This window comes from Lates calcarifer, linkage group LG11 (assembly GCF_001640805.2).
Source record: "Lates calcarifer isolate ASB-BC8 linkage group LG11, TLL_Latcal_v3, whole genome shotgun sequence".
NCBI lineage: Eukaryota > Metazoa > Chordata > Actinopteri > Centropomidae > Lates > Lates calcarifer.
Genome location: NC_066843.1, coordinates 252623 through 278118, shown reverse-complemented (window position 1 = coordinate 278118; position 25496 = coordinate 252623). Strand labels below are relative to the sequence as shown.

The following is a 25496-nucleotide window of genomic DNA, read 5'->3' as shown; positions in this document are numbered from 1 at the left end:
TATAGGCTGCTCCTGCAGAGATTTATTGTCTCTGCCTTGGAAACCAGCCCTTCCTTAGGAACGCTTGTTTTTGAAGAGGTCGGGTGGATGGGCTCAGAAATGATCTGGAGGAAAAACACACGGCTCCTGAAGAGGAAACTGTGTCAGTTCATCTTAATGAAGTCATTAGCTGTCAAATGTAAACATATAATAATCTAAAAATAATATAAAGGCAAATAAAATGAAATCTGACTTCAGGGGTCATTCCAGTTGAAACTTCTGACAAGGAACTCAGATATCCTGACTTCCGAGCACAACTGGAACGCACCATACCGTCCGATCATGTGACCTCGGAGTAACCAGCACAAACCAGGTCAACAGGTCAGAGAGGAGTTCAGGAGGTCATTTAAGGCCTCAAAGCTGAGCAGTAAAATCTGACAGAGAGGCGGTGGAGACATGACTGATACCTGAGTCCAGGTGACAACAGATACAGAGGTTAGCATCAAAGATTACCCAAGATCTTGGCTGTTAATGTAATCTGACACTTAAACTACATGAAGTACTTTCACTCTGATACTGTATCAGTCTCTCATCAACCTGCCTCAATAAAATAAAGTCAGATAACTTTGACGAGTTTCACCTCAACGACAGTAAACCTGCGACACGATCAGTGTGTAAAGTGAGTGTGTGTGAATATAAACAGTGAGAGCAGCTCTAAGGTGTGAAGCCGAGAGCTAAAACAGCCTGAAAACCTGCTGCTGAGTTTATCTCTCTGCCCAGTTTCAGCTTCAAACTTCTACTTTTAGCAGCTTTGACACCTTTAGCTGAGACTCTGCAGACTGCGAAGGTATTTCTCTGAACTACATCTGTGATGTTCTGTTGTTTTCATGTTGTTAAATCTGGAAACACTCGAGCACCAAATAAACTCATGACTCTGAAAGTGATAATTAAAGAGTTTGGACAAGAAACTGAAAAAATGGTCAAATGTTAATGATAAAAAATTTAATTAAGGAGGGATTTTTTTTTTCTTGAGAAAGTTAGCTGAAACTCTTATTTTGAAAAGTCCTCATTTGGTAATATTTATTTTGAACAGGAAATGCGTGAATCAACGATGAAGTAAGAGCAGCTGCTACTTCAGCTTCAAAGCTGCTTAAAATGGAAATACTCAAGTAAAGTACCAGTACTTTGAATTTATACTTAGTTACTTGTGATGTGTCCCTGCAGTGAGGACACAACGTCTTCCTGTAGAGTCTGAGCTGAGTGACGTCGCTGCTCCTGACTTCTCAGGTGAACTCAGCGTGTCTATACCTGACTCACCTGCAGGAACACAGAGGAGGCGTTCAAAGACACGTTACATAACAGAGGAGATGAAACACATCTGTCACAGCTGGACTTCTCCTGACAGAGGAAATGACTTTTCTCTGGAGATTTTCACTTAATAACAAACAGGAAATCTTTATGAATTATTAATGAGCTGATGGATCAACACAGGCAGACAGCAGGCCTCACTCACATCATGTAAGTAATATTCTCTAATGGATGAACTGACCTCCTTTTTCTCTCTGATTGGTTAAATCCAGTGTGATCAGTTGTTGAAGGACAGGAAACTCAAAAGATGCAACAGTTTCTTAGTTGTGAAATAAAAACAACAAAAGACCAGTGATGGAAAGTAACTAAGTACATTTAGTCATACTTGACTTGAATATTTCCATTTAATGCAACTTTCTGCTTCTACTCCAATGTTTACATTTTACATTTGTCTCAGCGTTCATGAATTAACAAATAAGAAGTGAACAGAGTTCTCCATCCACCACAACCTCCTCCTAACACTGACTACATCATCTACTTCCCGTCATACTTACTACAACCACTAGAGGTCGCTGAACAACAATACGTAACCGTCACTCGTAATAATCTGCTGCACAGACGACCCGAACACCTGCTGTTGCTCAATGTAGTTTCAGTGAGCAGGTCAGCAGTTTAAAGGTGCTATATGTAAGTTTTTGCTGTCATTGCATTGCTAACGTTAGCATTAGCAGCTGTTTAATGTGAGTTCATCAAACTTCATTCCTTCAATCACCAGCAGCTGAAAAGCAACGTCAGTGTTTTGCCTCTGTTTCTGTCACGCCTATCAAGAGTCAGAAACAGAGTTACAGCCACAACACTTCCTGCTCCAGAAGGAGAGGAGGATCATGGGTAATACACTCCATGTTTTGGTCGTGTTCCAGTCCAGACAGCAGGACTAAGCAGTCGGAGCTCCAGTCTTTGTTTTCTGGTCATGAAAACCACTGAACTGCTCAGACTCAGAGTCAAGCAGAGTTAATTACCACTCCTGGCTGCAGGGGGCGCTGCTGCTCTGTAAAGTTATGTTATGTTGCTTTAATGAAACACTTTGGTCTTTTTGATTTTACAGAGATTTTGGAGCAAAGTGAGAGTTTTCTTGCAGTAAGTTTTATTTTTATTGTGCCTCTGTGCTGGTGTCGAGGCGGAGAATTAATAAAAATTAAAAAAAAATGTGAGTGTGATTAAAAGACACTAAAGCAATAAAGATCCCATCAGGCAACAAGAGTACACTGAACAATCCTTTTCTTTATTCATTTTTTGTTATCATTTCAATATGTCTGTCAGGGTTTGTTTTTTTTAAGTTTTTATTTTAAATTAAAATTTTGACACACTTATAAAAGACAGCATCTGCATAGAGTTGTCATCTTAAAGATCCATGAAGAGAGAGAGAGAGGGGAGAGGAGGAGGGGGGAGAGAGAGAGCAAGAGAGAGGAAGAAGGGTGGGGGTGGAGTGGGGAGAGGGGGAAAGGGGGGAGGCAAATGGGGTAAAGAAGGGGGAGGGGGAATACTGGCACGTCACATGAACTAAACAGAACAGCCAACAGCAGTACGAGAGAGGGGGGAGGAGGGGGAGACAGGGTTGGAGGGGAGGGAGGGAAGGTGGTTGGGGGGGTGAGGTGGGCAGGGTGTTTTTTTTAATAGGGGGGAGGGCAGGGAGGGGAGGGGGGGGACAGATCGCTTTTACATTACGCTACGCACACATACACACACACAAAAAAAACGGGACACAAGTTGCATTTCCGGTCAAAGTTGCATCTAAATAGCGATGGCCCTGTCCTCTTTTTGTTTCATTGTTTTTTCTTTTTAATTTTAGGAAAATGTTTTTTCTAACCTCACGTCTCCGTCTCTCGCCTGCCATTTTCCCCCGAGATGGCTTCAACCTTTTATTTGTCCGTCTTCCCTAAAAACAGAGGGTTCGTTCCTCTGCGAAGCTGCAGAAGGTTTTTAATTTTGTCTAAAACGTGTGATTTTTGTCAGTGTAGTTCCTGCAGGAGGCCTGAGCTCGTCGGCCGGGCCTGAACGCCTCTGCATGAAAAAGAAAGCCCTTGTTTCTCTGTATATTGCACGCTTTGTTACGGTAGGCCTGTGTGAGGCTAGAGACCGGGCCCAAAATTAGGTGGTGGCGACTCTGGGAGGACCATGTTCCTCAAACCCATCGAAGCTGCGTTCAAACTAAATTTGCTTTAATTTATTAAATATCCTCAGAACAAACCTGAGCCACTTCCGACTGTCTGACCGGAACCACAAGACTGTTTCCAGAGAGCCACAAGTAACTCAGTTTGTCACAAAAACCTCAAGACCCAACTTTTTGTTTGACCTTCAATGGATCTGTTGTGCTTCAATGCCTTTGAGAAACTGAAACCAAGACCTCCTCCAGGAACCTGCCAGGGACTAAACAACAGAAACAGCCACGTAGGAGGACGACGATCGTGGCGTTTTAAGGTACATCAGGTGCAGAAACACAGGACGGTCTGTACTCCTGTTTTCCAAAAGCCTGATGAACGTAGCCTATTGAAATACAATAGGACTAAGATCACATCTGCCTAAAGACGCCTTAGGGAAACAGGACTCAGATTTTTCACATGACAACCATGGACGATATTAGTTAGAAATCAGATCTTCTGTTTTTACAGATAAAGGTTTTTTATCTGTTTTTTCAGCTTCTAAAAGCAGCTTAAAACAAAATGATATTCATCCAATAATCTTCACATCTTTTTAGAGGAAATCTGACACAATTGATGGGTAGAAGCTGTTCAAACTGTTAGCTTTTCATGATGTGGGTACTAACTGTTTTTCATTTCAGGACAGGGTGTGGGCTAATCTCTGGGGAAAACAGGCAGGACAAGAGTCTGAGTTTTAGGTGTGTAGTTTGGCTGGCTAGGTGTGGCGGAGAGACATAGAGTCAAACAAAGAGAGAGAGAGAGATCGGAAAACCGTTAACAGGGCCTCCGGAGTGATCGGGGGTGTGGCCTATAAAGCCCTGGAGGCGGGGTTAATTTTCCTAATATGGAGGGAAGCACTTTCATCAGAGGAGCCAGTGGGTGGAGCCTCTGGAACTGGGGTGATGGACGCAGGTGTGGTTGTGGCTGTGTTTACACCACAAAGGCAAAAAAAACGTTGTCGAGTACCCGCCGATACACAAGATCTTTTCATCTCTGTCTTTAACAAACAGGATTTGTCTATTAGACAGACATAAGGAGACCTGAGCGACGAAAGAAAAGGTACAGCGCTGCATGCACGTTGGACAACTAAAAACACTGTCGTACCTCTTCTTTCTACACGTGTGAAAACAGGATTTCGGACAGGCTGGTGTAAACACGGCGTCTGAACTGAACATGGCGGATGAGGACGCTGGAAGCTATGTTTCTCTCTCTCTCTGTTGTTGTCTCTCGGCCACAAATAAAAGAAGAAACAGGGCTGTCGAGATGGGAGGGCTGAGGGGTGGAGGTGAGGACGAGCAATATTTGAGGGGAGAGAAGCGAAGGTGACAAAAAAGGACAGAGATCGAACTACTTGTCAACTTTGACGGGAATAGATATCTCAGTAGATTTATACATAGACATGCAAGTCATTTTTTCTCTCTTTGAACTTATTTACAATAATTACATAACACAAAGAATCCAGTTTCAGTTTGACAAAATTGCGAGCATTCAATATTCAATATTACTACTATTATTTATGATAACATAACTCCTTTTGTACTTCTTTAAATCATTGCTATTATAGAATCATCATGACCTCCCTTTTTTAAAGTTTTATGTTTGATCACTTTGTGTGAAGCCGTTCGTTCTCCCTCTGGGTTTTTGCAAATGTTTTACTGCATTTTTATTTGTCATTTATGGTCATAATAATAATAATAATAATAATAATAATAACAATAATAATAATGATAATAACAATGTTATTTAAGTGTCTTTCCTACTTGCTATGGCAGAGACCATGTGGGCGTGGCCTATCTTCATGGCCCCTCCCCTGACCCCTCCCACCCCTCCCGCTAGGGGAAAAAAACACTGATAAAACCAAATACTGTCTCGTATGATGAGAGAGCAGAAAGACGTATGGGTGGAGCTTCAAATAAATCATCTTCAAGAAACAAGAATTAAATATCAAGCCGCAGCTGCTCCTGCTGCCGAGAGCAGATCGAAGCCACGACAAAACAAACGTCTTCATTTTATCATCATCCAGAGCAGGGCACTGAACAGGTTTTGGTTTTTGAAAATTGTTTCAGGAAGACAAAAATCATCGTAGAGAAGAGCTTAATTGTCCGACAACGGAGGAACAAAAAAGCACGACTAACTCGAATCCTCACAGTCTTTGAACTCGGTGTCTGTTGAGTACAAACTTGGAAGACAGACACCCCGGTCTGCAGATGCTGCGCTGCTGGTTCACACTGAAAAATTAACTTGCAGAAATAACTGCAGAGCGCGTTGTGTCCACTCACGTTTAGCATGTTAAAAGTGACCAAAAACTAAAGGAGTCAATTTTTAATACGTGTGTGAAACAACACGGCGAGTTACTTCCACACACAGGCTAATAGCTAACGGCTAAAGGTAAGTCAATCTTTGGAGTCTTGGTGTCGCACCCAAACTCTCTCCAGATGATTTTTTCCTGCTTTCCATCCCCCGCTCTGACAGAAACTGTACACAGCCAATAGAAGCGATGGCTACGGAGCCACATACATACAGTTAGAGAAATGCAGTATGTTGGTGTAAGATTTATATATATTTTCTTGCCTATATATGTGACTTTAGTTGACAAGGCTGCAGTCCTTTCTCACACACTGGGAAATGCTCGCTGTAGGTTTATCGGAGCTAGCTAGCTCACTACTGGGCGATGATGGTTTGTCACTCCTCAATTTCTTCTCAAGTTCAAGATACAATATCTCTATTGCATATGCTCAACAGTAATTTGGAAACACAATTATATAATTAAAATACCCAACATCTCTAATTTATTACACAATTAATGGCGTCACATGCAGCCGCGCAGGTCATTTTTCAGACCTTACAGCAACAACAACTCTAAAATCAACACATTAACTAACTGTTCAGGACAGATATGTAACTTGATAGTGATTGGTTAGTGCAAAATAATGCCCCTCATGGAAAACAGCTGAAGTGATTGGAGTCCAAATGATGTGAAAAAACAAACTGAAACCGAAAATTACATCTGATAATCAAACCCTAATGGAAGCTTACTAATGTTAGCTTGCTTGCAACAAGGTCTGAAGTTTGGAGAGTTAAATAAACATTAATGCTAGTGTAAGCATAAGTTTTGCAAGAGTAATAGTTTTTTGTCAATCATATAGTTGTGCTTTCAGAAAGCAGTAGAGCTAAAGAGTCAAACACCTGAAAAGAACTGAGCAGTGACATTACAGTCACGGTGATCACAATGAGGAGAATTATGACAAGGCACCGTTAGCTAGCACTGCTTTGTCGTAATTTACCTGACATGACCTGTTATTTTTGTGAAAGTTATTGTGATTTGTGAACAGTTTGGGACTGTGGAGAGGAGATGCAAAGAGAAGAGGCTTTGGTTGGTTTGGCTTTGATCCGTCAGCCATGAAACGAGATCCTTTGGGACTGACTAGCTAGCTAAACCTTCAAACCTGCAGACAAGCATTGATCCCGAGGTGTGAACACAGACTGGTAAACAAGCTGTACACAAAATAATGACACCAAAATAACAAGAATAACAGCAATTCATAAATAGAATAAGAAAGCACCACCATTGTCTCCGTATATGCCTCAAGTGGAGGAGAAGTGTACATATGCTAATTTTTTTCACAGATGATTATGTGTCATATTTATCCACTAATCAGACCACAAACTAACATCTACAAGTGGAGAGGAAAGGGAAAGGGGGATGGGGGGGTGGAGGCAGACATCGTCATTGTGGAGTAAGATAACTATCGGAAAGGTTTGTCGGTTTGATTGGTGGACAGACCAACATGCAGTGAGGGCTGGTGGTGGGCAGGGGGGCTGGGCTTTTGTTTTTATAGTTACCGTAGCATCTGGTGTTTTTTTAGTATATATATTTTTAACCATTTGTGACGAACATCTCAGTGTAAACTTGACTTGCGTTGTGCTCTTTGATATAAGCGGCGAACATTTTGAGAACACATGAGGGGAGGGCAAAAACGCTTTGGTTTGAATTTTAATTAATATAATAACAATAACAGTGATCATGGCGTTCATAAATATGTCTGATCTCTTGTATCTCAAAAAAAAATAAGTGGAAATTGTCAAACAGCTGCAACCCGTGGACCTGCGATCAGATGCTTTGCACATTGAAACAAACTCGTGCTGCTCCGCCACAAAAACACAAACACAAACATACACACATTCGCGCATTTATGCACCAATCTTGTTTCACTGAAGAGGAAGGGAGGCATGCTGCACACACACAAGGCCGGGTGGAGGTTAAACCCACAGGTCGAGGTTTTCAGACAACAACTAACATTGGTAGGAACAATTCCTCCTCAAAAACACAAACACAAATGCAACCACGGAAGCAAATAAGCACAGAGATCAGTTGATAATGTTGGTGTGTGACCTAGCAAGAGGATTGGAGGTCAACATCAGGTTTTTTTTTTGCGGGGTGGGGGGGCAGTATGGCTGAAGTCGACGGTAGCATATTTGAAAATTTTGCCTTTCACATTTAAATATAAACTCCCTCCTTGAACAAAACACTTCAAAAATCCAGTTACTGTTCCACATTATGTTACAAACAAATCACATGTTAACAAGTAACGCCAACACGTGATTAACTCAAAAAATGAAGTAAGAATGAGTAGTTAGCTAACATGCTAACCAAAGACAGGTCTGATGAGCGGTAAAGTGCTCGATATGGAGGGCAGGTTGGGGCTGGGGTACAAAAACACCATCATGCAAACTCCACAACGCTTTGCATGCCTTTTTTTATTATTATTATTATTATTATTGTTATCATTATTACACACAACGGGATGGGTGGGGTCTACTGGGGAACGTCATCTTTTTGTACAATCAAACAACTACAACACAAATGGGAAGAGGAAAGACAAAAGGACAGGGACCGAATACTTGGACAAACTTCCGAACCTTCACTGAGTTGTTTCATTAACCACAACCTTAATGCTTTTATGATTTTCGCAATGTTTGTCCGTGTTTACTTTCCCAGGATGAGGATGGAGGCGAGGCCTGATGGATGGCTGCCACACAGGAACAGGAACTTTACAGTACACATGCACATACGGAAAAAGAAACGTCAGTGTTAACAAGTTGGCTGGTGCTACAACGGCATCCTCACATTGCAATCACCACCGCCTGACCATCGCAAGACTACCGGAACGAAAGTGACGTCACCTTGACAACCATCGACCATCGAGAATGAGCAACTGAATTAAACTATTGACTTCACGGGGGGGGACTGACTTTATGATGCAACTGGCAGGTGACGGATGAAGCACTGTGATTGGAGGAGATAAAATGAATTTAAAAACCAACAACAGGTACGTCAATTTAGTTTCCTGAATTCATCTGAAATTTCCAAAATGAAGCAGAACTCTAACTAAAGACACCTGGGAAATGTAGTAAGTAAAAACAAACATACTTTGGGTTTGATTTACAGGGGGGAACATTATTTGATATTTAATCCTTTTGTGGAGCGATTCAGTGTTTTTACTACCGTCGAAAAATGGCAAAACCATTTAGAAACCACTCAAAGACAGAATGTAGCCATGAACACTGACAACACAACAGCAGAGAAAAGTGCTAAATTATTCTAAATCTACTGACAATTCATCAGAACAAACATCTATTGGACTTTGCTGCTTGGAGGGTTTGGGGCTGTTTGCGAAGCTTTGGTGAACAAAGAAGTTAAGTTTTGGTTTTGGGAAGTCAAAGATTAAAATAAAAACTCCTACCTCCACTCTCTTCCAAACCTGAAGCTAAAAATCCCCATTTTTTCATCTAGTGGTTACAAAGCGTCACAGTCGTTACAGGTAACGGTGCTATAAACTAAGACTCCCAAGAAAACACGACACATTCAACAAAGCAACAACTATTTCCTCAAGTCTACATGTTGCCCTGGCAGCCAGAAGTATTGTTAGCCATGACAAAGCAGCTAGCGTGACTTAAGTATTATTTGTCATATTGTGGCTAACAATACTCATCAAACACCACATCATGCTAACTTCCTGTCAGAGCGCAGCCTTCCAGAACGAGTTGTTAAGTGAACCAGGTATTTTCTGACACAGTTGTTTGGAGAGTTTTATGTCCACCGAAGGCTTAAACGCTCCAACTGTCACAGAAAATGAATGTAAGGACCTTTTTTTATTTACAAAACAACTCTGTCAACATCACAACTTTCCAGCTTCTAAACTTGGGTCAGAATCCAGACACAGTGAGCTAGCTAGCTAACACTTTGTCTGTCAAATGAAACAGAACTTTAACAAACTGACTTTATTGCTTTGAGTGTAGTGTAGACTTTGTGGAGTTTAAGGTGGTATTTGTGGTTGTTGTTGTTACCCTGACAGTGACTGTGGTGTGACGGTGCAGGATTGTCCAGCATAGGCCTCAACAGAAGTCAACAAACCTCCGTATCACAGAGCCTGAACACAGACGAACCTTCCTCCTTAAAACTCCTCTGACTAAAGCCAGAGTCACAATACTGTGTAGTAGTTTTCAACACACCCAGTGTCCAGTTTGGGACAATGCACACGTTTGTATTACTTCTCAACACAGATCACATCATCAGCAAAGAAACAAAACATGCTTTTACAACATATATATGTGTTGAAATGTAACATACATGATGTGTTGTCCCAATCTGGAGCAGTGTTGAGGTTAACACATTACTCAGATTACTGTCATAACTTCATCATAATTTCATCTTTTTTACTAAGTTATAATTATCTTCATTTATGTAAAAAGAAGTACTCCTGTCTTCTTGTGCAAACATACTGCTAACTGCTAATTCTAACAATCTGATGTACAGTAAATACATTTTAAAATGACAGATTGGGTGTTATTTATTCTCTGTATATTGCTACATGTTTGCAGAGTGTCTAAATGCTTCACTGCTGTTGAAATTTAACTAGTTTAACAAAAATAATTTTACTAGCTAGCAGCTAGTTTTCTAGCCTTCTCCATAACTGTCAGAAGATTGAATTTGCAAAGACCATGAGATGCAGTCAAACACTTTGGAAAAAAGCTAGTAAGTGAACTTTATATTAAGATTGTGTTTAGTCATTTGACTATGTCCAAGGTCAAGAATGAACGTAGCTCGTCTTACTTCCTCATTCTTTCCCCAACACTGGTCTGGACACATGGAAAGTGTCTTTAACTTTAAAAAAAGACCAGAAACCTGCAGTCAGTCTCCAACAAGCAGCTTCTACACCATCTACACGTAACACAAGCTAACACTACGGCATGCTAAGCAACACAGTCTAACACTAGCATTGGCATGATGTGTAACACAGGGAAGTTAAAGTGTGTGTGTTAAGGGGAGAATTTCAAAGTGTGTCTGTGTGAAACATTAAATGTGTACATGAGGTGTTCATGCATGTGCTATGTTGTGAAAGTATGTGAATGTGTGTGTGTCACATGTTCCACCTTCCACTGAGGAAATCCACCAATAGGAAAAGCCTCTCCTGTTCAGTAGCACCTGTGTTAACTCAGGCATTCAAATGGTGTGAATTAAATATCACACACACACACACACACACACAAACTCAGGCAGAAAAGAAGGATGCAGGGAGGAAACAGGCAAATGCATCAAACCATACGGACTAAACAGTAACTGCTAAATGATGAGGCCGATACGTCACGGGACACGTCACGCACGCACTAAAACAGCAGCACCACGGAACAACGAAGCAACAAACGTTTCCCTTTAAAAAACGGAAAAAAGCAACAATATTACCGCGACACTCAGGTAACCAGGGCACGCCAGCTTCTTCTGGGTTCTTTATCTGGCTTGTTTGTAAGTTTTATCGTGTTATAATTCACTTTATGTTTCTTCTTTACTTTTTAATGTGTTCTCTTCATTTTTTAGAATCTTCTGGAAGAACAGTCGTGACAGCTTGGAGATGACACCCGGCCGTGACGACGATATTTTTACAGCGATCGGTGTGTGCGGTAACGTTAACTCCCCGATCCTCATTGGCTATCTCAGGTGAGGGAGGCGGGACAAGTCGTCTTCCTCTTATCTAAACTGCATAGATTGACTGTCCGTCTCCTCCCACCCGCCTTTAAAACGTCCTACCTCCTGTTCTTTCCCACCGTTCACCTGTCAGTCAAACGTCACATTTTCTACCGCTGGCCAATTGAATTCAGCAGGAAAACCAGAGGCCCTCCCTCCCCCTGCTCTTTGGTTGGATATCTGTGACTAGAAGGGGAGGCTGTTGTCGTGGAAACCTGCCACGTTGCAAAGACACATACCCCCCCACCACCACCACCACAAGGTGTTTTCCCAATCAGTGGTCTGGTTGTGAAAACACCTCAGCAGGCGGCGAGTCACGCTCTTTCCTTTTCGGTTTAGGTGTGTGGCAGGTAGGGGTTTGCCGGTCTAAGCTAATTTAATAGGCTGACTGAGGTGAATGACAGGAGTGAGAGACCAATGAGGGATATTCTAAAGAGGTGGCTGAGCCAACAGCGAGGTCGGTCCCTCCCTCCCAGAAACAAAGGGACAAAGTTGGTTCTACCAAAGCCAGAGGGTGCTCGTCCGGCGAGACAGCATTCCGGAACGTTCCAGAGTCACAGAGCATTCCGGAACTTCACTCTGCTCCAGAATGCAGCGAGGAGTTCTAGAACTCTGGAACGTTCTGACAGAGCCTTCACTAGTTTAGGACGTGTTCTGTGGTGTTCTGAAACATTCTCAGTTTCAGAATGTCTATTAGCAAATAAATGTTAAGAAATTATGGAATAAATGAAGGTTGGCTCTGGAATGTGTGTCCTGCAGAACTCCTACCCAGCAGCAGTCACCATCACTGTCCTTGGAGACTCTCGAAAAATGAAAGAAACTGTTAAAAAATAAGAAAAAAGGCAAAACAAACAAACAAGTAAATATATTATAGGCCATAATTTTTTTACAGGTAGCTAACCCATGTGTTGCTTCATATGTTCAATACATTTACATGTACATCTGTAATAAATAGTAGGTCTATTTGTACCCTCTTTTTGAATATGTTATGTATTTAAGTCAGCTATAATGTGATGGCGATTTTATTGTGTGTTTTTTTTTGTCTTTGTTTTTTGAACCCCACCCAACCCCGTGGTGTTTCCTCTTATCTGTGATTGGACTGTTATCTCTTCCTAGCTGATTGGTTATCTGTCTTGCATTTGTGTTTCAAGTTTTTGTGTTGTTGTCGTCATTGGTGTTTCTTTTTCTCTGCTGGCTGTCGGTCAGACGGTCGGTCGGTGTCGGTCGTCACGGCGGCAGGTGACGGAGCGTCTTAGAAGCCCAGCGTGCCGCCGATGGTCGACGCCAGGACCACGCCCAGGATGACGCAGCAGATGATGATCATGATCTTCTTCTGCAGGGCGACAGGAGAGACACAGGGTAAAATATCAGTTTGTTCCAGAAACAAGATCTGATTCTGACTTTTTAAATTACAGTATACTACATAAGCCAAGGTAAGTCAGTGTCTCACTGAAATCTTTAATATTTTTTCCTACACTATTCCCACCTGACTAAATCATAATGGTGGTTTTTATGGTTCTGTTTAGACAATTCCAGACTTTTGGTTAAGATTCAGAGAAGATGCAGGTTAAAAATCCCAGAGGTCAAAATCTGACAGATGGCAGGACGTTAGGACGTTTAGTTTTACAATATTTGACCAAAATCACAGGTGTTGTTGCATGTTGTGTTTTAGTATCTTAAAACTACAATTTAAAACCTTAAAATACATCATGATAGATGTTGAATATAATGATGCATTCTATTCATACTCGGAAATCAGAATTTCCGAGTTCCTAGTTGGAAGTTTGAACCTGAACGTCCCCTGAAGTCGGATTTCCAACTCAGAAAGTTGGAGCAACTCCACCAACCCTGACATAAGAATTCAAGATGGCTGCTCCTCACATCAATAATAGAGAACACTGTTAATGTTACGGTCGACTAGGCGGTGACGTCACTCTCAGTTCTGACTTCTAATGTAAATGGAACGTACCATTATATTGAATAAGGGGTGGACAGTAACCTACATGCATATTGTATTACTGTATAATAGAAAGGGTAAAGCATAAAGAAAACTGATTGAGATATCTGCCAGGAGCCGTTCTGCAGAGTGTGAAGTGCTCTGACTGGATGTTTGCTGCAGTGTTTTCTGGGAGTCGTAGTTGACTTCTCTTCAGTGTTTTATGTTTTCGTGTCATTACCTTGCGAGCCTGGCTCTGGTATTTGACGGCCTTCTTGGTGTCAGATACGGCTCGCTCCACGTAGTCGACGGAGTGTTCCACGTTGTACTCAATTCTGTCGATCATCTCTCCCTGAGAACAAACATCACAAAGTTTAATGTTTGACTCCTAAACAACATCCTGTCCACACACAGACACTCTCTCCTTTAACTTCTTGTCGTCTCGTACCTGGCTCTCCACCAGCATGGCCATGTCGACGAACATGTCGTGCAGCTCACGGATGCTGTTTTCCAGTTTGATGATCTCGGTGTGTCGGGTCTCGATCTCGTTCAGGGCCTGCTTGGTCATCTGAGAGTCCATTTTGATCTGAGGAGGACGGGGTTCAGCACAAATATTATTTAACCTGACAGTTTGAAATCAAAACAAAAACTAAGAAAACAAAAAATATATACATATATTAGTAATGTTAGGTAATGTTAAAATGTTACCTGATTTACAGCAGAAAACAAAAGAATAATTTGCTGATGTAATTATTTAAATATTTTCTTGTTTTGTTTTTCTGTCAGTCAGAAGAACTGAAACTCACTACATTTCCTGCAAATGTTTCAAATTAAAAGTCTTACCAGAAACAGTAGGGATTATACCCAGGCTGTGGAGGGTTTAATATGAAAAATCTTCAAGTATCGTAAAATGCCAGGAGAAATACTGAGATTAAAAAAAGAAAAATCACATTTAATTGTTGAATTATATTTGCTTTAAATTATTATTTCACTGCATTTATAGATGTTGTCAGGTGTGTAGTTCTTGTGGAGAATACTAAAACAGTTAACCTGGGTAATATGAACTGTATGTAATTGTAGAATATTACTCTACATGTCGTTAAAGATCCACTAAACGTCCAAACATATTACAGAGGAAACGACCTCTTAAAGTAAAAGTAAATGTGTTTCTGGCTGTAAATTCAGTTTGACCTTTGACCTCTGGTTTCTGCTGCCAGTCTGTTGGTTTTACGTCTGACTCTCTTACCTGAACACCTGAACACCTGCTGTAAACCTTGTTTCCTCTGACCTGTGATGTCACAGTGTACCGCTCAGTACGCTGTGACATCACAGGTGGGCGTGGTTTCAGCTTGGTGTTTAGTTACAGCATGAGCTTTTAATTTGTAGGAGTGGATAATAATGTGAGGAGATTCCTTCAAAGTAAAAGCTCCTGCAGCCAGCAGCTGCTGTCTCCCCCCTCCTTCCCTCTCTCCCCCCTGCAGTTAGTGACAATGGCCGTTTTCACCTGATGTTTCAGCGCACCTCTGGGCCATTCTGCATCCACATCAGTTAATGTCTGTGGGATGCAGAATGGCTCAGGTAAACGTGACCCAGGTGGGCTCAGGTGCAGTGCTTACATCATCAGTGAAGATGGCCAGCTTGCCACTCTCCAACATGTCCTCTAGCTCCTCGTTGGTGGTGGTTCTCCCGGCTGCAGACAGAACACAGAGGGAAACAGAGTCAGAGTTCAGAACTGAGGACACCTGAAGGTTCACCTGAGTCACACGGTACGTCATGTGACTCGCCGGATATCATGTGACTTGCAGTATGTCGCGAACAGCAGCAGGTTTTAAACGAAGAATGTGGAGGTGCAACCTCATCATCCTGATTAGAACTCGTCTGCAGTGGTGGAAAGTAACTAAGCACAGGTTACTTCAGTACTTTAGCACAGTTTAGACGTACTTGTAGTTACTTGTGTAACTCCATTTTCTGCTTTTATACCCACATTACAGATGGAGATATTCTACATTTTACTGCACTACATTTATCTCACAGAGTTGGTACACTGTGTATTATGTTACACGTTGTATTGAGTTACTCACTGATCTCCAGCTGTCTCTGGATGCGGTCCTTGCAGCGGTCGCGGTACTTGGACTGCGTGGTGTTGTACTCAGTCATCACCTCCACAAACTTACGTGACAGCGTCGAGTGCTGCAGACTGACAACAGGAGAAGAAGAAGAAGTAGTTCAGGTTTGGATTTTTTAAAAATCATCTCAGTTTTTTGGTGCTTTTATTCACGTGAAGTTTGTGTGAAATATCTGAACAGATCATCTTTCATTTACAGACGTACAGGTGGTTTCTAACGACATTCATTTAATTAATAATCCAGTTTGTCTTGGAGCAGCTGTGTTGACAATCTGATGCTTCATAATAAATTATAACAGACCACGTTTTTAATCGAACACAACCAGTGCAGGTGAGTTTGATCATCTGTGATGTTTCCAGGTAAAAAAATATTTGTAGATAATTAAAACTATGTTAAAATATTATTATTATTATTATTAACTACACAGCACAACATAAATCTGCTCGTCCTCCACCAGCTGCAACATTAAAGTGATGTATACATAAATACACAATAGTATCAAATACATTCATTCAGTACTTTGTATTTTGATTAATGCGTGATTTGTATTTGTAACAGAGTATTTCTACTCTGTGGTGTTAGTACTGAGGTAAATAAAAAATCCATGAGTTTAAAAGCTGCTGTGTAAATGTGTGTTTGTAACTTTTGTTTCACTGATTTTCAGTATTTGTGGATTTAATGTGAAATATTTAATCACATATGTGACTTTGTGCCTGTACACACACACACACACACCACACACACACACACACACACACACAGATGTGTGGTTGTGTAACGTTGTGTTGCTGCTGCAGCTGTGAGGAGCTGCAGTTCTGCTCTCCTCCACCAGGAGGCAGCAGGGAGCAGGCTGGTGGGGGGGTAGCCAATGACAGAGCAGAATACTGCAGGGTCAAATCAGATAAAGGGGCTGAGCTGCAGAGAGAGAGGAGCTCAGAAAACACAAACGGCTCTGACTCAAGATTTAAAAATATTACTCTTAAAAATTCTGCAAACTTTTATTTACAGACACTCCCTGAACGCTCCCTGACTGAGATGTTTAATGCTCTCTGGTTATTTGAGTTTTGTTGCAGCTCTGGATGATTAATCAGAAAACATCTCATTTATAATTTGTCAAGGAAACAGTCACCAAAATAAAAGCCCAATATTTGTAAAAAAAAAAAAAAAAAAAAAAAAAAAAAATCAAATACGAGTCTTTTTTATAAAACGATCTGATCTTTAAACCAAGGAAAGAAAAGCTGCTGTTTACATTAAAAAGTACAGATGATGGCATGTGTGTTTAAAAAAAAATAATACATGAAAAAAAGAAAAATAGAAAAAAAAAAACAGATTTCTTTGCTTCTTGTATAAAACACTGGTCATGACTGAAAATCTATATTTTTGTGATTAAAGATTTTAATGAGTCTGGGACGTTTTCAGCTGCCAACACTCGTCTCACCTGTGTCTTACGGATCCTGAGGTCCGCTGATGATCTGTTGAGACCCTCCTCCTGCTCGATGCTCTGCTCGATTGCTGCACAAAAACACACACACACACACATTATATATAACATGAGGAACATTTACAATATGTTGCACCTGCTGTTTGATCAGATGCTGAGTTCACTGTCTGTCAGGAAACTGGAAAATATTCACCTTGAACAAAATCTAGATACTGCTCATACAGAGCAACATTGATCCTATAAAACTTTAAATATTTCTCCCATTTCCTCTAAATGTTTCAACTAGGACTGACTGTTTCATTCCATTCCAAATTCCAGGAATTTTCAAAGTTGGAAACTTTCCACTGGAATTAACAGGAATAAACTAAATTAGCTAAACTGCAGGTTAACCTGTAACAGGGAACTTAAATTCAGTTAAAAAAAAAAGAAAAGAAAAAGTTGGTCAAAACAATCAGATTTCATGTAAATTCAGTTAAATTTTAATATATTTGATCAGTGATATTAAAGTTTAACCAGCAAAAAATACATCTACATCGTGTTTATACAGCAGCTAGCTGCTAAATCACAGGTGCTGACTGTTAGCTAGCTAACACCATTTCATTGACAGGTTAAGAGGCTAGCTGTCATGACGTTAGTTCAGCTGTAGGTTACAGTTTGATTTGAGAGTTCATCTGTTTCTATTCATTCATCCAACATCAGTCATGAAATATTTTTAAAGACGATTCCAGTTGTAACTGTTTATATATCTGAGGTGGTGCTGCATTAATGTTTTTTAAAAATGCCTCATGCTCCATCTGATGTGTGGATTTTATTCAACATTCATGTTTTTTTGTTTTTCAAGAATCAATTTAAGTTCTGACAAAACAAGATGTTTATGTTTGTACATGATGAAGTTTATAGAAATTATCCCAAATTTCCAGTTTAACTTTCCATAGAAAGTTTCTGGAAAGATTCCAGAGATTTATCGGAGAGTTTCCGGCTCTTCGCAGCCCTAGTTTACTAATACTGTTACAGGACAGATTTCCATAAACGTTCAGAGTCTCTGTGACCTCTGACCTTTCCTTTTTTAGATATTTCTCTGTTGTTTTATATTTGACCGTTTCTAAAAATTGTCTTTGTGTTTCCAGGTTGTCATTAAACGCCTCGTGCACCGAAACCAACAACACAAACAGACTGTGGTTTATTTGACTCAGGTCGTTCTGGTGTCATGTGACTCTGTGATGTCACTTTGCTGAAACGCTGAAATGCTTATATAACGTTTTCCACTGAGTGTGTGTGTGTGTGTGTGTGCTGTTGTTGTTGTTGTTGTTGTTGTTCGTTGTGTGTTTCCTGGCTCGTGGCCCAGCTCCTCTCTGCTGGATCCATGATGACTCAGCAATATCACACAGCACTGTGTGTGTGTGTGTGTGTGTGTGTGTGTGTGTGTGTGTGTGTGTGACAGTGAGATGAAAACTGGGTGAGTAAGCAACAGATTGTGAGTCCTTGTGTGTTTGTGTGTGTGTGTGTGCCAATGACTGTATAAAAAGATGGACGACATCTCTGTTGCCCCCTGGTGGCTGGCTGCTGTACAGGTCATAAGCCCCACCCCCTTGAAAAATGGGATGTGACATCGTGACTGACAGCTGTGTTGAGCAGGTGTATGGGCGGGACTTTGACACAGCATCTTACCTGTTCACTGTAACACCTCACCTGTTCACACTGGAACATCTCACCTGTCTTCCCTCATTAAAACATCAGCTGATTCAAACATGCTGTTTCATTAAAACACTGTACTTTACAGTCTAAACCCCGACAGTCACTTTTTAAGAACATGAACCTGCTGATGGCGCCGTGGACTGAGCCTGTCTGCTCCTGACATGTCACACCGCCCCACCCCCCCACAAACACCCCCCAGAGAAAACCTACAGTGCAGAGACAGGCTGCAGTGTAAGTGTGTGTCTGTGTGTGTTTGTGCGTGTGAGACGGGACAATAACACTCAGGCCTCATGGGGTTTCCAATTATAGCTTTATCTCCACCATCACAGCTATTCGCAGTCTGCATATGTACAGTCTGTGTGTGTGGGTTCACACACATATCAACATAATGTGGGTGTGTGTATTTGTGCGTACATGTGTCCGCAGGCCTGTGTGTGTGTGTGTGTGTGTAGTCCAACCTCTGGCTGTTCACATTAAAGCAGTGATGTCCTTGAACCCTCAGCATGAACCAACACTGCTGCACCGACTGTGGTTGTTTTCCAGTAGCTTTAAGCTCACTGGCCTGTGTGTTACTGAGTGTGTGTTACTGAGTGTGTGTTACTGAGTGTGTGTTACTGAGTGTGTTACTCTGAGTGTGTGTTACTGAGTGTGTGTTACTGAGTGTGTTACTGAGTGTGTTACTGGTGTGTTACTCTGAGTGTGTGTTACTGAGTGTGTATGAAGCTGTCCCAGTGATTACAGCTTGATAAATCACCACCACTGTTTCTGAATATTTCCTCCTCCTTCAGTTGAAGGTCGACGTGCTCGCTCATCCTTTCAGTGGAAAACCTGTAAATCCTCTAATAAAAGACCCTGTCCAGAGTTTAAAGGTGGTCCCTCCGAGAGCTCTGCACATTTCCCACTAATTCATCAGTCACGTTTGTTTAACTCTGTCGTTTTTCAGCCGACAGAAATCAACACTTCCTGCAGATATTTCACATTAAAGGAAAGGAGAGATTAAGCTGCGTTCCATTTACCTCAGAAGTCTGAGCCGGGAATTTCTCACGATCCAGAACAAGTTGGATGTTTTTTTAATTTCACAGGGTGGGGGAGGTGGGGTTTGACCTTACCAGGTTAGCCACTGTTAGCCATAGTTAGCAATATGAATTGATAATAACACATTATGTTATATTTCAACACATGTAGCATGTCCACAGAAAAAAGTTGGACAGTACGACTGTTTTAATGAGACACGACTAAGACGTAAGTGCTAATAAACAGCATCTTTCTACAGCTTCCACTGCTGTTGGTGGAACCACCTTGAATTTTGAGGTTGGGGGTTAGTGAGGTTCCTCCAACTCTTTCAGTTGGAGTTCCAGTTTAAATTTCTGACTGGGAACTTGTAAATTACTATTTCTCAGTTCAAACTGAACACAGCATTACATCCTTTGAGCCTCTGGAAGCTTTTAATGTGACACGTTTTCAGGAAGTGTTGAGAATACTGACAGTAGAGTAACGGTCCTGAACTGGTTCAAGTCTTAACCTGAGTCAAGTCCTAATGAGTGGAGTCCCACTCGATTCTTGGACCTCTGTTATTCAATCCTTACATGCTTCTAATAGCTAATATCATTCAACATCGTTTGGTTTCTCATCATGTGTATGCAGATGACACTTGATTCTATATATCTGTGTCACCAAACATCTACAGCTCATTAGATTCCCTGGTAAAGTGTATTTAACAAATTAGCAGCTGGATGCTCTAAAATTTCCTCCAGTTAAACAAGAATAAAACTGAAGTTGTTGTCTTTGGTGTTCAGTCAAGTCAGAGCTCACCTTAATAGTCCGTCAACAAAAAGTAAAAATCAAGTTAGAAACCTTAGTGTTATCCTTGATTCAGACCTGAATTACAACAATCACATGAAGTCAATAACAAAATCAGCTTTCTACCACCTAGAAAATACTGAAAGGATCAGACGTCATCAAAAGCTGATCTAGAGCAACTTGTACATTCATTTATCTCCAGCAGTCTGGATTACAGGTCTGTCTAAGAAAACAATTGGACACCTCCGGCTGATCCAGGGTCACAACTAAAGCCACAAGAAGCTCAGCACAGAGCTCCAGCTATCAGATCACTTCACTGGTTAACAGTCTCTGAAAGAATGAACTTTAAAATCCTACAGCTGCTCCATGAATCACTGAACGGATTAGGTCTTATCTGATCTGCTGAACCAGTATGAACCTTATAGACTGGCTCAGATCCACTGGCTTCATTTGGAAGCCCAAATCCCGAAAGATCTGAGACTTGAAACAATCTTAACTCAAGACTGATCCTTGTCTGTTTGTTTTCTTTCTTTTATTCAGTGTGTTTGATTTTGTTTTAATTCTACCTGCTTATCAAAAGTCAAGTCAAAAGTCATAAAACAGGAAGTAAAGTCTCTAGAAAAAATAAGACTCATGTTCCTAATGAAGGAGTTGAAATGTTTCCAGTTAATAATCTGATAACGATGAAGTGTGTGTGTTATCTCTACTGTTCTAAATATCTACTGTAGGTTTTCTTTCTGTTGGATAAACCTGGCCTGCAGGTGGCGCTACAGGAGAGGTGAGCAGGTCATCAGGACTCTGGTCAGCAGTTAAAATGTTCCTCCAGTCTTCAGGTAGAAAAGAGCCAATTTAGACGTTCAGGTGAGGCATTCAGGGACATCTCTGTGACAGTTTGCTGCCTAATAATTTATCACACTCCCTAAACTCTAACGACTCCTCGTTCATCAGTCGCAGCTCAGATTCATCCAGAGACACAAAGTCGATATAAATGTGTTTGGAAGCGGCGACTGAGTTCAGGCCGCAGACACTTTGGCAAAGCTCTGAGTTTTAGAGAAGTGATGAGTCCTGCAGTGACCTCTTCACCTCAGACTGATTCCTCAGAGAAAATCCTTCTCAAACAGACGTGATCTGCATCTCTACTAACTCCCTGAAGATGTTTGAGCCTGCGAGTGAGTGTTTACCTTTTAATTTTGAACGAACTTTATTGGCTGTCTTCTTGATGTCAGCTGTGAGGTCCTCCAACTCCTGCTTGGTCTCTGCAGAGAACAAAAGACAAGAGTTTGTTATGAGATTGACTAAAGGTTTTATGATTTAACACCAAAGTGACTCGGTTTATTAGATGCTGCTGAGTGTGCAGCATCCAGGAACTACGGAGGCCCTAAGAGGACAGAAACAACTTAAATTAATACTACAGTGTTTTTTATGTGATAATCATCTGTTCAGTAACTTAATGTGAGTGTGGTGGGTTCAGTCAAAGTTTTCGTTCAGTGCGGATGGATACACTGTGGTTCAACAAGAAATAGTTCCAACATGTGACATTATTAAATCAGACACAAGCAAAAATGTCTGAACGTTTTCTTCACAGTTCTTGAGGTTTTTTTTTTTTTTTTTTTGAAGTTTCTTTAAAATGGGAAAATTAAATAACTGGAAAATTGTATATATTTACTGATACATGATACATTATTGCTGCTACTAATAACTCGTAATAAAGCAGTTTCATCAAATGACTTCAGTCTTCACAAAACAAAAAGCAGAACGAGCAGATAGTTCAACCAACACTTCAACTAGTAGAAGAAATTAAATTTCAAAAGAGAATAGATGGTTTTCAGACAGTGCAGCGTCAAACCAAGCAGAAAGAAAAGTGGATGCTGATTCCTCCCGGGGCGAGAACCGGACACCACCCTGAGAACCGAGGCTCAGACAAAGAGAAAGAACAAATCAGAGGCGGATGGCATGATTTTTAGGGACGAAGAAGAAGAGGATGATGATGATGTGAGGTCGGTGTTGGGTGATGTGTGTGCAGGAGCAGTAACATCACATCATGTCAGCCATGTTGGAGGAGGGGGACAACGTGTGTGTTGTAATGTGTGTGTGTTAGCTGCAGCAGTGCAGTCAGATTTACGAGTGCTGCAGTGCCATTCAGCCTTTCCTGCCTCTGACTCACCCTGTTCTCTCCGTCTGACCGCCTCCATCCTCCTCTCTGCCCTGCTCACTGGGGGTTTATTAGCATGTGCTGCTAACGCTCCGTCATGATAGGGAATTAAAAATAACACTGATATCTGTGTTTTCCACTGTAGTTTATTTATAGAACATGTAACAGGAAGAGGCAGGAAGTCGTTTAATAAAATCTGAGTTTAAAACAAAAAAGAGTGGCTCCAGTATGTTTTTGTAATGCAGTTAAAAATGCACGTTATTAATTATCACCCAATTTATATTTATGAAACTTTATCTCAATGAGTTATTATTTTTTATTTATTTATCCTGTGGAAACGACAGTGTGACACTTTGCCTTTTCTGTACCTCCTGAGTTTTCATTGCTCATTTTCCTCTCACGGTGCTGTCGGTGTTACTGAGGGTAAGTTGTGTGGGAAAATGCAGCTGTGCTATTTTTATTGTTTTATTTTGAAATCGAGCCATTTATGTTGTAACCTTGGTGCATCTTGTCCACTGTTAATATTAGTTTTCTACGTGTTTTTAGATAACCTTTTTAGGTGTGATTTGAACAAAATGGCGCTGCAGAGATGCTGGTATGTTTCTATATAACCGCTATTTTACTCCGCCCACCAGGTGTCACTGTTACGTGACATGAATTAATAATGTTTTCATTGTATAAGAATTAATAATTAGAGGATCTTCTTCACCTGACCTCCTTCACTGCTCCTGACATTATCACTTCAGCCACTAGAGGGCGCCTGACAATAAAATGCACCTGTGAATCGTAATCACCTGCTGCACAGACGACCTGCGGGTTGTTTTTTTACAGGAGGAGAGTCTCATGAGTACAGGGTGCTGCCTGAGGCCCTTTATTTCAGACACTAGCTTTTATTTGAGAATTTCCGACATTTCTCCGACACGTTGTCGCTAAGCTACAGTTTAAGCTGAGCAGCAGCCGGAGTCTTTGATTTGATTGGTGGAACATCTTCACTGATAAATTCTGATATTAACTGATGTAAATATTCAGAGACGACGGATCAGGAGTCGACATTTAAAGATTTTAATTTCTTGTCATTCGTTGTTTTATCAGTTTTTTTGTTGATGTTGGAGAGAAATGAAGCGATGATGAAAGGAGGAGTAAGAGCCCTTATGAATGGTTGTGGTTTAGGAGCAGAACTACAGCTGTACTCCTCCCCCTCTCACTACAACTCCCATCATGCATTATTCAGGCAGAAACACCGGGATGCATTTTGTATGATGGTCTGTCGGCAGCTGAGAGCGAGCGGACGCAGAACTGAGGAGGAGAAGAAGAAAGAAAGCGACATGTCCTCACCAGAAGGAAGAAGAAGAGTCCGAATGTCGACTCGGATTAACGTGAAGTGAAGTTCATACACGACAGAGATCCTCTTCTACTTTCCTCGGGGTTTTTATCAGGGTGGAGTGAATTATCTCGTCTCAGTTCAGTCTGATTTTATTTATCAGTTTTTTGTCATTGCTGGAGTATTGAACAAATCTTGTCAGAACTAAAACCTGATTTCAAACAGACAGAAAATACCATCTTGAAGGAAAATGTATGTTTTAATATACATGTGTGTGAAATGAATAAATACCTTTTTATTTAGTGTCTGACAACATGATGATAGGATTTCTACAGAGACAGAGCTTTTGATTAAAGAGGAAGATCCTTTTAGTTTAACCACAAACATCTCTATATATCACCAAACACACTAACAGATGGAGGCAGTGGTATTCCAGCAGCTCCCAGTAAAATCCCTGTTTTTGTCAATGGAGTCTGGTAGTGATATGTAGAGCAAGACATATAGACTGGTAATAAATACCAAATACTTATACTTATTATCTCACATCATCTCTTTACAGATCTATTAATTACGAGGTGAGGTTTATTTTTCTTTTCACCGAGCTTCATTTCATCTACATCTCTTCTAACCTCCTCTCTTATCTAATTTCAGGACATTTCACTGCATCTGGACTGAAGTTAAATCTCATTTTATCTCGACAACAGTTTCTCTCCTTTTCCTTGATTCCCTCTGTCGTCGTATCGTCTCAGTCGTCGTCACATGAAAAATAATCTTATTTCAGACTTTGTCCTGACCACTTGTTTCATATTTGCGTCACATTTCATCAGTGTTTACAGCAGAGAAGAGACAGACAGACGTCACTCACATGTCCTCAGTGGTTAACCTCCTCGAATCCTCGGAGGTTTACTTCACTTCATGCAGGTTAAACACTTCAACCATGAGGAGGAGAGACGTCACAGGCGGCATGCAACAGACAACATGAGATAAAGGGAGGGATGGAGGGAGGAAAAACTAAAGGTAGAAAAAGGGGGAGAATCAGAGGGATAAGGACGAGAACAAAGACAAAGAAAGGAACGAGTAAAAGGATGGAAAAGAAACAGAAACAGAAAAAATAATCATCATCAGGCATGCAACGACAGAACAGAAAACATCAGCATGCAGAACAAATGAAACGACAGACGACAATCACGTGATGATAAGTTCACCTGAGCTCTGATTCCGTCTGTTTAAAGGTCGAGGGTCACAGAGGTGTGTCCTGTTATCTGATATTAGTAAAGTTAGCTGATGGTTGGGACCTGGAGTTTTCTGCTCCTTCAACCTTTTGAACTCCTGCTTTTATATTTGGTTTAATGTCTTCATCTACAGACTCGTCTTAGCCTCTAACATCGTATATTTCTGATGGTTATTTGTGTTATAATAAACTGCATCAGTCAGGTTCAGAGGTGAAGTAATGAACCTGCTGACATCAGTGAAACCCCGGGCTGAGCCCTCGAGGCGTCTCCACCTCCTCCTGAATC

At 41.0% G+C, this 25496-nt stretch overlaps 1 protein-coding gene across 1 annotated transcript in view; it reads right to left on the bottom strand.

The window, feature by feature from the left end:
* Window positions 1–2548: 2548 nt before the first annotated feature.
* stx1b (syntaxin 1B) overlaps window positions 2549–25496 on the bottom strand; it is a 52250-nt gene continuing 29302 nt past the window's right edge. The window contains exons 4-10 of the mRNA XM_018688123.2: window positions 21688–21762; window positions 17009–17082; window positions 15526–15634; window positions 15061–15134; window positions 13893–14030; window positions 13686–13796; window positions 2549–12841 (exon numbers count right to left, since the gene is read on the bottom strand). Of these exons, the coding sequence (XP_018543639.1) occupies window positions 12761–12841; window positions 13686–13796; window positions 13893–14030; window positions 15061–15134; window positions 15526–15634; window positions 17009–17082; window positions 21688–21762 (662 nt within the window). The 3' untranslated portion in view covers window positions 2549–12760. The remainder of the gene's footprint in view (window positions 12842–13685; window positions 13797–13892; window positions 14031–15060; window positions 15135–15525; window positions 15635–17008; window positions 17083–21687; window positions 21763–25496) is intronic.